Source organism: Epinephelus moara, chromosome 23, assembly GCF_006386435.1.
Source record: "Epinephelus moara isolate mb chromosome 23, YSFRI_EMoa_1.0, whole genome shotgun sequence".
In the NCBI taxonomy this organism is placed as follows: Eukaryota; Metazoa; Chordata; class Actinopteri; order Perciformes; family Serranidae; genus Epinephelus; species Epinephelus moara.
This window is the reverse complement of record NC_065528.1, coordinates 6,154,731-6,168,636: the sequence shown is the minus strand read 5'-3', so window position 1 is coordinate 6,168,636 and position 13,906 is coordinate 6,154,731. Positions and strand designations below refer to the sequence as shown.

Below are 13,906 nucleotides of genomic sequence, written 5' to 3'. Positions count from 1 at the left end.
GTTTTAACATTAAACACTCCTACGTGCCAAATGAGGCGTCTCAGTGGGGTGAGTCGCTTTTGAAGGCGCATCTGTGACTATAAAACACTAAACCCATTTTAATGTTGAATGGAGGATGATGTAATCATAAAAAATGCCTTATAAAAGACAGAAGACATATTGTACAGAGTAATGTAACAAGAATGTTGTCTATGTGCCTGTTCTGCGTAGTCAGAGGGCTGGGTTTTTAATAGTGTTGTTTGCCAAAAAAAATCTCATCAGCGATTACCTCAGGAGGTGGAGGCAACAGGTATAACAGGCTCTATTCAATGAGGCCACGTATCAGGATTGCCAACTGTCACATATCTGAGTCACCTTTGTCTCACGCTCTGAACAAACCAAGGCTAGCTGCAGCCAGAGCCAAGCCAGAGCCGCTACAAACCACGCCCCTTACAAAACACGCCCATACGACCCGGGTTCTTTTATTTTTTTTTAACCCCACCACACAATCATGCAGCCCGGGGCCAAACACGGCTCGTGCGTCTCGTCTTTTACTCCTGTTCTCCTGCTCCCGTACTGCTCCCCTGCTCTCAGTCTGCTCTCCAGTGCGTCTCTCATGCCTCTGCCATCCGAGGTCCAGCCGCTACTGCATTTAAAGGGAGTGAGTGATTAGTAACTGGGTGCCAGCTCTGTCAATCACTCACCTAGCTCTGCTCACCTCCACAACATATTTATGATTCTAGACTTTAGACTTTTTTTTGAATTCATCCTACATACATAGATACTACAGCCTCTTCAAAAACTCCTCAGAGTCCAGAGCTCTTCTGAGTTTTTCAGCATATTTTTGTAGTTGCTGTAGTGCCTCCTTGCTCATGTTTTTTTCCATGTAATGAGCCAACAGCCGTTTCTCACTGATGAGACAAAATGGAAGAAAATAGCAATTAGTAAAAGGAAATTCACACTGAGAGGCTGTCATAAACAATGTAAAAAACAATACATATAGGTATTAGCACTCTCCTTATGTATGTTGCATACCTCAAGTCATACTGCAGTCCACATTTATACATTTCCATGGCTCTGTCAATGGAAACTGCATGGACAGCTGAAAGGGCGTGGACTGTTGCCTGTGTCATGAGGTGAACAAAAGGACATCTTTCATTTAGACATTAAAGTAGTCTGTCATGTTGCAGTTAACAAGATATTAACCATAAGTTAAAGACTGACAATAATAATAATAATACAAAATATGTTAATATGATAAATAAAAAAAGTTTCATAATTTACCTCTGGCAGAAGCTCATCCATAACAAATGCCACTTGATTGTGACATCTGGTTGTCTGTGCTTCAACCAGGCTTGTCAAGAAGCCCAGCACTCTGTCCAGCTGCTCATCCTCCTCAAAGAAAATTATCACCCTGCCCTTTGATGTTGCCCAGGAGGATGTAACTTTTCCTGTGATGACCGCCTGTAAATATATATATTTTTTGGGAGGATGCTCAAAATAAATGTACAAACACTAGCCTAACAGAAAATGTTTCACTTAAATCATTCATTTATCATGTTTTGACCAAAATTAGTTACAGTATGTGACTCAAATTTCATTTTCAAACTCACTTCAAGATGTTGGAGTAGGCCGTTATCCTGAGTGATGAACGTTACAAGAAGGTCACTAGTGACTCTTCTATGGTGTTCAGCTTGCTGAGCCCTTTCCTAAAATTTGATTAAACAGCATTCAGATGTTAACCTTTCCTAAAATTTGATTAAACAGCATTCAGATGTTAAACGTAATTATTCTGGTTAAGTATATTAAATAAGATTTGTTGTTTCTTGATCCTTTGCATGTCCTTACCACAAGCCTGTCGAAAGATGCGTCTTCACTCAGGATCCCAACGTCTCTGGTTGTGGTGACCACATCATGTTGGTCCATGCTGTCATTATTGTCCTTAATCAAGACACACAAAGACATGACTTAGTGCACAGCTGTAAACACTAGATATGTTGTTCTCATGCAATAATCTTCACTCACATTAACCTGCTCTCTGGGTGGAAAGCTGTAAGGCCTCTTACTGTAAATGTGGTCAGTGGCAGGGTCGGTGTCCTGTGGACTCTGCAGAAAGCAATCCATAATTGTGTCAGTTTGTTTTATGGGGATCCAGGGAGGATTGACATTTGCACTTAAAATTATTGTACCCCCATTGCAAATTAGGTTTATTGACAAAATGTACAAACTTTCTGCTTGTTACAATAAACAAATCAACCAAAAAACATTGGAAAAGCTCAAGACAACAAATGATAATTGTGGATTTTTCAAAATTTGACACAAAATCCCACGTTTTATGACTACTGCTGTCTCAAAATCATTCAATCCCCTCAATGGAATCCCTCATAAGAGTACACATTTGCAAAACTGGTGTTGTACACCTGATGCAACTTATCAATAGCTTCAATAGTTATATCAGGTGTGCTTTAGATATCACTTCAAATAACTGTACTGGCTAGAGATTTGTCAACGGTGACGTTTAAATGCATGTCAGAAATGTGCCTGACTGACATACAAATACATTTATTGCAAAAATGACAGATGTATTCTTGAATCCATTTAAATTGTTCATGTTTGATTTGTTTATTGCCAAGTGCTGAAAGTTTGTTAATTTTACTAATACACTGATTCTGCAATGGGGGTGCAATAATTTTGAATGTAACTGTATAATAACACAGTACCATCCAAAACATTGCATCGTGTGCTATAAATGTTCATTTAATAGCTGTTTGAGTGGTGACCTATTTTCAAACAGGCAGGAGTGATGGATACTGTGTCAGGTCTTCACTGACCATGGTGTTGCTTTCGTGTTTTCTTTTTCGTGTGATCCTGAATACCGGTGGTACATTGTCACGAAGGCTTGCCTTTCCTTCTTCTGTAAAATGGGCAAACTTCCTTCCGTACCTGTAATTAACATACATTTTCATGACCCAGAATCAAGAGATAAGTGTGTTACCATAAAGTGTTATTAATAATTAAATTAAAAATCGAGTTATCTTTCAGGAAGCCCTGCAGCGTACCCTTCCAGCCCAAGGTTTTCTAATAGGTCAATACACCACCATCTTCTCAGGAGACACATGTCATCCTAATAAAGAGCACAGTTACTCGATAAGGATACATTTTTTATGGTATAAAAAAAATGTAGTGATATAATTTTTTTTCAATTTTTTAGGATACTTACAACACTGAAGTCAAAGCAAGCATCCATGGCAATGTACCAGGCATACTGTAGTGATGATAAATTATATAAATCAATACATGTAAGACACAGGTAATAACTGACAGCTGACTACTCAGTGAAAAAGTGGGCACACATTTACACTGAAATATGTAGTGCAGATGAGGATATTGTTGTCATTACAATAAATTGTATATTCCAAAAGACATGACATACTGCATAGATAGAAAACAGAGCACTGTCCACAATCCATTTATTTACTTCATAGTAACTGGTTTAAATTTTTTTCAAAAAAAGTTACTGTATTGATTTCAAGTCACTGAATTGTGTTGTATTGCTCTACATGAGCCAAACATCGTCCTTGAATTGTATTGGAGCCATGGAAAATACTACATATCATCCAATGTATTGTTAAATCACTACTTCCAGCTTCTATAGCTGGAACAAAATTTGGTAAACTTGTATTTATCTGGGCCCGTATTTATCAAGCTTCTCAGAATTACTCCTAAGAATTGACTTAAGAGTGAAATAATTATTGGCTTAAAGCTGCAATTAAAAATAATTATCAAAAAAAAGAAAGGAAAAAAAAACAATCATGTGCCACATTACTTTATATGGCATTACCCTCACTCACCATTATCATGAAGACACCACAATCATTGCCATGTGTCTGCTTAGGAACACCCTGTATGACGGACAGTTACAGTTAACGAATAGTAGATAATTACAAATCAATTTGATAGTGATATTGCAGGCAATACCTCCAAATCCAGAGCAGTCTTCTCCGTCCAGGCTCCCACAGCAATCTGCTGTGCAACACCTCTGAGTAACAAAAAACACAGCAATGTAAAACATAAAAAGTATACACTGCTATGATTCTGTTGGGGAGAAAAAACAAAAACTGATGGTATGTCACAATATGAACAGTATCAAAATCTGTAATCCACAGAAGAGGGAACATGTCCAAGAACTGGACCATGCAAATANTGCTGTGCAACACCTCTGAGTAACAAAAAACACAGCAATGTAAAACATAATAAGTATACACTGCTATGATTCTGTTGGGGAGAAAAAAACAAAAACTAATGGTATGTCACAATATGAACAGTATCAAAATCTGTAATCCACAGAAGAGGGAACATGTCCAAGAACTGGACCATGCAAATAGGTAAATATTGATCATTTCCTAAAGTTCAACAAGGAGGATTTCTTTCTGTCCCCCTTTCCTTTTGATTGCACTGACAATTTGTCTATTTGAGTCCATTTCAGCTCTCTAGAAACAAATCTTGTCTGACCCTATAACAATCTTTCAGTGCTTGGTGCATTTATTGTCACATCACCTCCTGACTGAACTTGTACGTTTGGAAATTTTTCGAAACATTGGCAGGTCAGGGTAACGTGACCGCCAGAACACACAACACTAGCAACCTCAACAGATTCCTGTAGGCCTGACTGGAGAAACCATCTGCTCTTCTGAAATAACGGGAATCCAGAAAGAAAATTTCTTTCTGGAGTGGCCTCATTACCTATAGAAAATACACAGTCTGTACAATAAGCAAAAAGCCACAGCAAACTCACAAATGACTTGAAGGTTAAAACACAGACATCATCATCCACGACATATGTCTTCACATGTTGTGTTGACATTGTATGCCGCTCACAAAATTATGTTCTGTATACAGTATCTCAAATGGTATAATGTCCTTACACTCAGAAGAAAATGCCCTGAAATCCACAGAGGGATGATGAGGGCATCTTTCTGGTCAGCATCTTTCTGTTAAAAAAAAATAGTGCTGCTTTATTAACACTTGAAAAAAAGGTTAAAATCAGTTATGCATGATGAGGGAGTACATGATATTGAGTAGTGATTTGTTAGACATAATAGTGTTGCAAGGCTAAGAGACATTTTATTTAGCTTAGTGTTTGAATTATCCTTGCATTAAATTATCCTTGATGCATAGTATTTAGGACCAGCAAAAACTTTTCACAAAATGACTATTTATGTTGTTTAATTACTGGGAAATGGAGCAGGGGATTGCAGTTGGTGGGAGGGAGCCATGTTGGGGTGACATGCAGGTCTGCAACAAAAACATCCCTTCCCTGTAGATTGAAAGCATACCAAGATTTTGTAAGTGCTAGAAAATGGTAAAGCATATGGCTCAGTATCACCTATCAATACATCTATGTAATGCATGCAAGCCTAGAAATTCCCTTTTCATCTAGTCACTTAATCTTGGTCAGTATTAAATGTCTTACATATATATATATATATATATTTTAAACCAACCTGCATATTTGCCATCTCCCGGACCAGCCTGAGGCACCCATTCCCTACCCGTTGATGTAGTTTACAAACAGCATCATACAATGAATTCTTAATGATTTTGAAAACATGAAAACATGCTTTCATCAGTAAAATGTACAGTTGTTAAGTACCATTGCCTCCATTTCTCTCTGAAGTCCCAGGGTCAAGATGTCACTTCTGGAAAGGCAAGTTGGTCCGTCTTTGATGATGAGCTCATTTCCAGGTCTCGTAACATCCAGGACATAATTGATCTAGGGTAACAGGTATAAATAAACAGGAAAATGAAAAAAAAGCATGGACATTAACAATTTATCAAAAAAAATTGTGAACAATAATGACAGTATGCAGAAGTATCTGTTTACCAGCTGCTCCTGAAGCGGATGACGACCCTTTACACTCCATGAGGCTCTGCAGGGCTTTAACGATGAAATGATTGTCATGGCCTCACATTTCCCTGAACACTGGTTAATGTTCGCTGGGTCCAATTGCACTGTAGTAAAAGGTATAACATCATCATGCCTTGTTCACGAGACATGTTTGTCTAACAAAACCAATTATATAGATGGCATTCCAAAAATTACCTTTGGGATGTGCTGGAAGTGAAGTTCCGCTCAGAAAAAGCGTATTTGCTAGAAAATGTAATAATTTAAACATAAATATAGCAGTGCATACATTATTACCTTTTTTAAAAAAAAAAAAAAATATTACACACCCATTATGGCCTTTCCAGATGAATCCAGTGTGATGTCTGCTGATGAGATTTTATGAATGTCAGCCAGGGTCTTCTCATTCAACATGGTGTTGTGATGATGAATGATAGAGCGCATGAGAAAAATATGGCTCCCCGGAGACATCATATTTAGAAAGTAGTTATTCCTTCTCATTTTGGAGAACAACTGCTCTGCTACCTGAGAATTCACCCAGCCATGCAGTTCGGGTACCAGAGCAATTTTCCTCAAGCAGTCTTTTGCATCACTGGTGTTGGCCTCGTGGAAAATGTCATAGAGAGCATAGTGTTCAGCTGAACCTGTAGAGGGGTGTGCGTTGCTGTCTGCATGCTCCTTTTTAACCTTCAGCCATGGCAAGTTTACTTTCAGATCACCTTTCTGTGCAGACTGAAGGTTTTCTGGCATGGCATCAGCGAGTCTGCCTTCATTTGGCCTAAAGGGGATTTTTACTGGTTCACGCAGGTTTGTGTGCGTGGCCAAACCTCTTGCAAAATCATATATGACTACATTAGGAAAGTGCTTAAATGATAGCAACATATCACAGTAGTCCCGTGGACTTTCAGCCCTCAGATTGAACTTGATAGAATTAATGATTCCACAGGGGCACATTATCACTGCCCAGCCACCTTAACAAGAAACAAAGAAAGATAGAAAAATATTTAGAAGTGTTTGGTTTAAATCATGTTTCACTTTGATAGTGTTAAAGATGCGTTATATTAAATAAATGTAATTGTCAGCAAAAATCTCAGATTTGTATTTTTGTGTTTTAATAAACTTACCAGATGCACTCCATACTTTTTGAAAGACCTTGTCAAAAGCACTGCGGCTTTTCATCTGGTCTTTCAACCTGATGACAAGATCCATTCTGGAACCCGCTGACTCAAGGCCACACTGTTTGACCAGGTTTCGCACCGCGTCAACCTGTAAAAACATGGGCAAATATTTGAACAGCCACATAAGGCACCGCGTCAACCTGTAAAAACATGGGCAAATATTTGAACAGCCACATAAGCTTTAATGCAAAGATGCTAGCATAAATTACATTCAAAGTATTGCTTATACTCAGGCGTTTTTTGTTATGCACAAATATGCACGTAATAAATGTGACCATTTCAGGGTAAAATCTAGAAACTAATCTGGTAACGCTTTGGATTACAGCCTGCAGTTATAGAATACGAACCTGGTAGTTACTACAGCATAAATTATTCCTAATACCTCCCAAAGTGCCAGATTATTGCTCAGTAGGTCGTACATACACTGTGATGATAAAATAGGTACCCGGTAGTTAAAAAATGACTACAGTACAAGTACCTTGTAAGTTCCTGAATTGTTATCCCTTTATTCCATAACTTTACATCTTGTTCCCCTGTACCTACATATACGTATTGGTATGTACTGTACAGGTACACCATTAGTACAAAACATTACACCCTGACTCCGGAGTAATTACGCTGTACGTTGCGGGCTGTAATCCAAAGCATCACTGCTAATCTCACCTTCAAGTTCATTATTTCGTTGATCAATCTGTCCTCGGATATATCCATCTCGGCTTCGTCTGCAGGGTTTGCCCGCTTGCTGCCTTGACCCTTCTGGTATTCTGTGTTTAATAACAAGTTGCTTGCCCTTGTGTGTGGTCCAATCCAAGGTGCCCATTTGTGGTAGGATGGCGATATCATGCATGGATTAGCAGCATTACCTAGAGAAGGAACAACCAGACAAAAAATACATGGACTCCTTAGCTTTGCTAATTTAAGAAATATCAATGTATGCAGTTGGATACATCTGGCACAGAGCACCCTTTAAATGATGACTTTTCAATATATGAGACTGTTGGCCTCTCATTAGACAGTTGCTAAAAGAACACCCCTTACCTCCCTTTGTTTCATTAAATTCCTGGAGGCCAATAGCACTGACATATTATTTGATCCCACTTAAAAAATGAGCCAAGCCCAAGACAGTCCAACATTGCTGTTTGCCATAAATTTTGACTTAGCCAAATGCAATTAAGATATAGCCAAAGGAATTTATTAGATTCCAACTCAGCAAAAGGAGCTTATAGGGTACTCTATGTAATCTCCTTTGAGTATGTATAACGTCAAGCCACAGAGCATCATTAGAGCATGACTCTCTGATGAAGGCACTATGCCGAAACACATCAGTAAAAAATTTTTTAAAAATGTAACTGAGCTTTAATTCTTACAGTTTATTTTTCTGGAGTCCCGCTACTTACACCTATGCTATTTTTTTCCTCCCCTGAAACTGTTTGGATCACTTGTGGAATCCTTTCTCCTACTGAAACCTGACCTCAACCATTCCCTTTCAATTATTCAAAGTTGAAAATCTTCACCAACTCTTCACAAAGCCTCGACAAAGAATTTCTTGGCCAACAGAATGCCAGAAGTCATCAACGTCCACCTGGCCATCAAATTCAGGTGGTGGTTCTTGGAGGTCACACACTGAAAATGAAAACACGAACAATCAGTGGCGATTGTAAGAGGCTGTAGCATTTCTGAAAAAACATGAAAAGAAAAAAGTACACACTTGGCATACTGAATACTCCTTTCTTGTGCAGGTCCATAATCACAACAGGGGGGTGATCTCCACAGTTTACACACGAGAAGTCATATTTGTGGGATGACAGGGCTTCAAAATGAAGGTATCCATGAAGAATCAAATCAGGCTCTGGATACTTTTGATTGTTTGTATTCTGCAAAGCCTCCACCACTCTTGCCACAGCTGTATGGTTCTAGAAATGGATGTGAATATAAAGCTGTCAGATAAAGTGGGTTCAGAAAATATTCAGACCCATTCAGTTTTTTTCACATTGTGTTATGTTGCAGCCTTTTGCTAAAATTGTTTAAATTCAATTTTAACCTAATCAATCTACACTCCATACCCCTAAATGCAAATTAATTAAAAAAGGAAAAACAGAAACATCACATTGTATAGAGTAATCAGACCCTTTGCTATGACAATTTTTCTTTATCATCTTTGAGATGACTGTACACCTTGATTGTATCTACTGGAAAGGAACAAAGGTTAACACAAAACAAAACAAAACAAAAAATAAATAAAAATAAAAAAAAAAAAAAAATATATATATATATATATGCATACACACACACACACACACACACACACACACACACACATATACATATATATATATATATATATATATATAATTTTTCTTTTTTTTTTTTACCTGTATGGAGTTCCTCAGAAACAGACAGAAATGATGTGTCAAAATGACACAATCATTGAAGTTATATAGCCCCTCTGCCCACTCCTGGTAACGGTAAAATGTGCCACATGCAGCACATTTTTTTTTACAATATGTTGTTACATCTTAAAAAAGCAAAGAAAAGGGATGTTCAAAGTCTTGTCAATATTTCAAGAATTACAGAATGACTGACTATATTTATCATACATGAAACCTAAAATCAATAATTACAATTGCTATCATGGACTGCAACCTACCCTCCACAACTTAAGCGATTGTGACATTCTTGGCTTTGTTCGATATGACGATCGGTTCTGAAAGAGGAACTTTGCCTGGACACTTGTGGCAATAGTTCTCGCGTGGTACCAACTTCCTAGTCATATCTGATGACGATCTTAACAATGTCAAGTCTCTTGGGAGATTTGTTGGCAGGGCCTTGTGTGAAATAAGGTACTCCACCATTTCCACCAGTGCTTCCCCCTCTGGGGGATACAGGGAGCAGTTCCCTGCTTGTGTGTCGACTGCAGGATCTGTCTCAACTGAAAATGTCCCAGGGGGGTCTTCATGACAGCTTTCCGGATTTGTGAAAATCTCAGGTTTTAGCTGGTGCAGGTGCCACTTAACTATGGCTTTGTGTGGGCAGGATTTTCGAGCCTTTGTGCAAGGGCAATGCCAGGTATTTTTGACACCATTGTAGTGGACCATGAGCCTTCCAAATCTACAGTATGAGGAGATGTGTGGCTCAAACACAGAAAAAAAGTACTGTCTTTGTTCTTGCCCGAGATTTACTTCAAAGCTCAGTGGTGCACCATCTGCACCAGCAGCCAGCTTCCTTCTTAAACAATCTCTCTCTGTGTCCTTGCTGAACCATTTGTTGATTACCATATATGTTAGAATCTCTTCATCAAGGGCAACAGGTAAATTAGCGGCTACAGGACTGTACACCAATGACTGAATATGTTGGCAGTCAAAACCTACTTGCCCACTTCTGCATGCATACTCATATAGCCTGTTGCATGTGTCCAATTGACAGGTAATCTGTGGCTTCTCACCCCAGGTACACTTTTGGACATGAATGTAATGGGCAGGACCCTTGAATGTCATTAAAGCTGCAAAAATGCCCCTTTTTTATCAGTACACACAGACTGTAGATAGCGATTTGCTGTGATATCTTGTGTTTTTGATGAGTGTTGTCTCTCAATGTGAGCTTTGAGGTTCTTCTTTTGTAATAGCAAGTTGCAAAAACAACATGTGGTGTTTCTGCGCTTTGACAGCAATATTTTGGGGGCTGTCACTGCTGCTGCTGGAGCTATCTTCTTTGAGCAAGTTTTAGATGCCTTTGTCGCCAGTGGTGGACCTGCTGTCGCCGCCAGTGTCAGGGGTGGACCTGCTGGCGCTGCTGGCATCAGTGGTGAACCCGCCGGCATCAGTGATGGACCCGCAGGTGTCAGTGATGGACCCGCAGGCGTCAGTGATGGACCCGCGGGCGTCAGTGATGGACCCGCGGGCGTCAGTGATGGACCCGCAGGCGTCAGTGATGGACCCGCGGGCATCAGTGATGGACCCGCAGACGTCAGTGATGGACCTGCAGGCGTCAGTGATAGACCCGCTGGTGCCAGCGATGGACCCGCCGGCGTTAGTGGTGGAGCTGCGGTCACTGCCACTGTTGTACCTGCCGTTAGGCAAGTTTTGAGGTGCTTGAAGAACAGCTCCTTTCTCACGATAACTCTCGGACAGAAGCTGCAATGGTAATGGCTGCTGGGCACACAATGAATGAATGGCATTTGTGGACATTATATCCTGAAAGAATGACAGAAAAAAATATGGAAGATATTAAAGGTGTATTTTAAGAAAATAGTTTGTTAATACGTAATATATAAAAAAAAATTTCTATAAAATGTATATAAAAAAAAATGGGTCTACACATTGTCCAAGAACTTAACTGTTCTTTTATTGTCACTGTTGATCATTTAGCTTGCTATAGACAGTCTGGAGGCTGCACTGCCCCACAGTTGAGTTCTTCCTTTTTTGTTCATGATCAGATGCCTGGACAGTGATGAGAGTAATTGATGAGCTTGGGGACATATGATACCAATTAAAAGTATTATCATGCTACATGTTAATCTCTAATTATCATGCAGCATAAGAATTAGGGATGGGAAACTGAGAACCACTTCCAGCTGAAAATCAACAACAAATTGAATTTGGAACCAATATCATCTGATGCTGATCAACAAAGGAAGAACTCAAGTGCAGGGCAGTGCAGCCTCCAGACTGTATAAAGCAAGTCAAAAGATTAACAGTGACAATAGAACAGTTAAGTTTCCACGCACAGAATACTGACCATAAATCGATAACATAATTGACAAAGAATCAGATCAATAAGGGGAATCGATAATGGCATTGGTATTAACAAAATCTTATCAATACCCGTGGTTGGACTTACCTCTATATTTAACAACTGACCACTGGTGGCCTTGTAAATGGGGAATTAGGGCATGGTATGGCCCTACCGTCTGGCACAATGGGCACTGAAAAGTGTCCACTCCCAATTCAATGAGCATGTGCCCTCACGAAATGTTGTGATGTTGGTCTATAGGAGAATAAAATACAATTAAAACTCATACTTCCTTACTTTATACATTTTTTACAGGAATAAAGGATTAAAGCAAAAATATATTGTTTGTTATTGATTCAATACTGCAGGTTTCCAACCCGATGTAAGAGCTCAAGGCTAAAACTGAGTGGCTCACAAGATAGGTGTCATTTCCTAGACTCAACCCAAACCTCATTTTAAAACAAAGGCCCTGTCCTACTTATCTAATGCAAACACCTGAATACATGGCTCCACTGGCCATTAAATTCATATAAAAGTTACTGAAGCACAATAGCAGGAATAGAAACCTATTTCATTTCAAATCTGCATGCATACATGTCTACAGCATAACTTTTAAAATTTTACAAAATCAGATTATGGTCAATTTATGCTTTTTGCATTGTTCCCTTGTCAAGTTCAAACACAGGACCCTATTTTCTAATGTTTTTGTGTGTGTCTAAATAACAAATCAAGAAAACAACTTTGAATTGGTCTACTAGGAAGAGGCAGCTGCAACTAGAAACAGCCTTACTGTTCTTTCCAAAGCAACCAGACTGCACTTCAAGAAACGTATTTTGTAACTGTAAACCATACATCAATCAAACTTCACCAACACACATATCACCGAAACTATTATTTGAATATATTTTTGCTAAAATATTTAGTTTGATATGTTGAGTTAAATGACAATATTCTGCGTCTGCGTGCCGTGTCCCCCCACTGCTTCTGTTATCATCCCTTGCTCAGTCATTAATCTGATTTTCATAACGTAAAAGACGACACAAAATGGGCTTGCTTACGGACATTTTCAGTGTATCGAGTTTGAAGAAATGTGTTTTTACAAATAGAGTCCGATGTCTTTGAAAAACAGTCATTAATGCTCTTTCTGCCTAGCAAAAGATGTCTTAAAAGTTAAATTAAACGTCAACATCTTCCCAAAATGTAAACAACCTAACCTGAACCGGTGTTTCGGATTTACTCGCGACCCTGTTAACTGGCGACCTTCAGCCGAATGCATCTGTGGTTGTCATAGTGACAACAGCTGTTTCCAACCAGGAAGAGAACACGTAGCTGTCCTCTCGAAGGCCTCTTTATTCAGTTTTTCATAACAATATCAAAACATAGCTGACCTGATCCGTCTTTGGACTCTTGTTGGAGGAACCCAGTCACGGACTGACACTCAGTCGCGGTTTGAATCACACTTGTTATGACGGAATGTTGAAAACAGGAAGAGGCCAAGTTGCGTTTCCTGTAAATCTAACTCCTATCTCGAATACATTTTCTAAATAGGCCTACACAGTTTCGTCTCTGGTGCCTGCCTAAATAAACATGTGCCATCTTAAAGAACCGTTCAGCCCTGTGAAACGTAAAAAAGAATATTTTCACGGGATTCGAACCCGCTTCATTATGGGAAAATGAATTAAGAACTCACAACTAACATGGTGCGCCACTATGACAACACCACATCACTGACAGATCCTTTACAAATCCGACAACATACAGCCAGCTATGTCTTCAAATTGGGAAGTAGCCAGATCAACTTGTGACCACACTGTCCATGCACTGAGGAACATTTTACAATCTCACTGCTTTCCAATACAAAAACCAGCGGTTTAAACCCACTTAATTCATAAACCTAACATTTATTGTTGTGCTACAGGTTGATAAAGCCAATATTCATATACTCACGTGGAAATACTTTATTTTAAATTAAGCAATAAAGCAGCAGCTGTATAATAGATTTATCTCTAAGATAAATTATCTCTTTATGTTGTAGCATTAAGGCGATTAAAAGCGTACAAATATGACAAACACTAGGCTGTAGGCTATGTGGTATGAAAGTCCATTAACTCCTGCA

General features: G+C 39.0%; 2 protein-coding genes across 2 annotated transcripts; both read right to left on the bottom strand.

The window, feature by feature from the left end:
- Positions 1-6: 6 nt before the first annotated feature.
- Positions 7-6,498, bottom strand: LOC126384745 (uncharacterized). The gene is made up of 18 exons (XM_050036008.1): positions 6,214-6,498; positions 6,083-6,130; positions 5,864-5,991; positions 5,484-5,752; positions 5,213-5,296; positions 4,905-4,970; positions 3,958-4,018; positions 3,831-3,881; positions 3,200-3,244; positions 3,039-3,103; positions 2,811-2,922; positions 2,005-2,085; positions 1,828-1,920; positions 1,593-1,688; positions 1,264-1,443; positions 1,015-1,103; positions 757-890; positions 7-625 (listed from the first exon to the last, which is right to left on the bottom strand). Exons 8-17 carry the CDS (start codon positions 3,837-3,839, stop codon positions 764-766), a joined length of 897 nt encoding a protein of 298 aa, XP_049891965.1. The 5' UTR covers positions 3,840-3,881; positions 3,958-4,018; positions 4,905-4,970; positions 5,213-5,296; positions 5,484-5,752; positions 5,864-5,991; positions 6,083-6,130; positions 6,214-6,498; the 3' UTR covers positions 7-625; positions 757-763.
- Positions 6,206-7,791, bottom strand: LOC126385254 (HMG domain-containing protein 3-like). The gene is made up of 3 exons (XM_050036864.1): positions 7,726-7,791; positions 7,009-7,150; positions 6,206-6,855 (listed from the first exon to the last, which is right to left on the bottom strand). The coding sequence occupies exons 1-3, from the start codon at positions 7,771-7,773 to the stop codon at positions 6,206-6,208; spliced, it is 840 nt and encodes a 279-aa protein (XP_049892821.1). The 5' UTR covers positions 7,774-7,791.
- Between the last annotated feature and the right edge of the window lie 6,115 nt (positions 7,792-13,906).

Excerpts from the sequence above, each read along its gene's own strand:
- LOC126385254 (XM_050036864.1), bottom strand. The coding sequence starts at position 7,773 with ATGGATATATCCGAGGACAGATTGATCAACGAAATAATGAACTTGAAG. Across the intron at positions 7,151-7,725 it reads ACGAAATAATGAACTTGAAG|GTTGACGCGGTGCGAAACCT; the intron begins GTGAGATTAGCA and ends ATGTTTTTACAG. Across the intron at positions 6,856-7,008 it reads AAAAGTATGGAGTGCATCTG|GTGGCTGGGCAGTGATAATG; the intron begins GTAAGTTTATTA and ends TTTCTTGTTAAG.
- LOC126384745 (XM_050036008.1), bottom strand. Across the intron at positions 2,086-2,810 it reads AACACGAAAGCAACACCATG|AGTCCACAGGACACCGACCC; the intron begins GTCAGTGAAGAC and ends TGCTTTCTGCAG. Across the intron at positions 1,689-1,827 it reads CATCTTTCGACAGGCTTGTG|GAAAGGGCTCAGCAAGCTGA; the intron begins GTAAGGACATGC and ends ATCAAATTTTAG.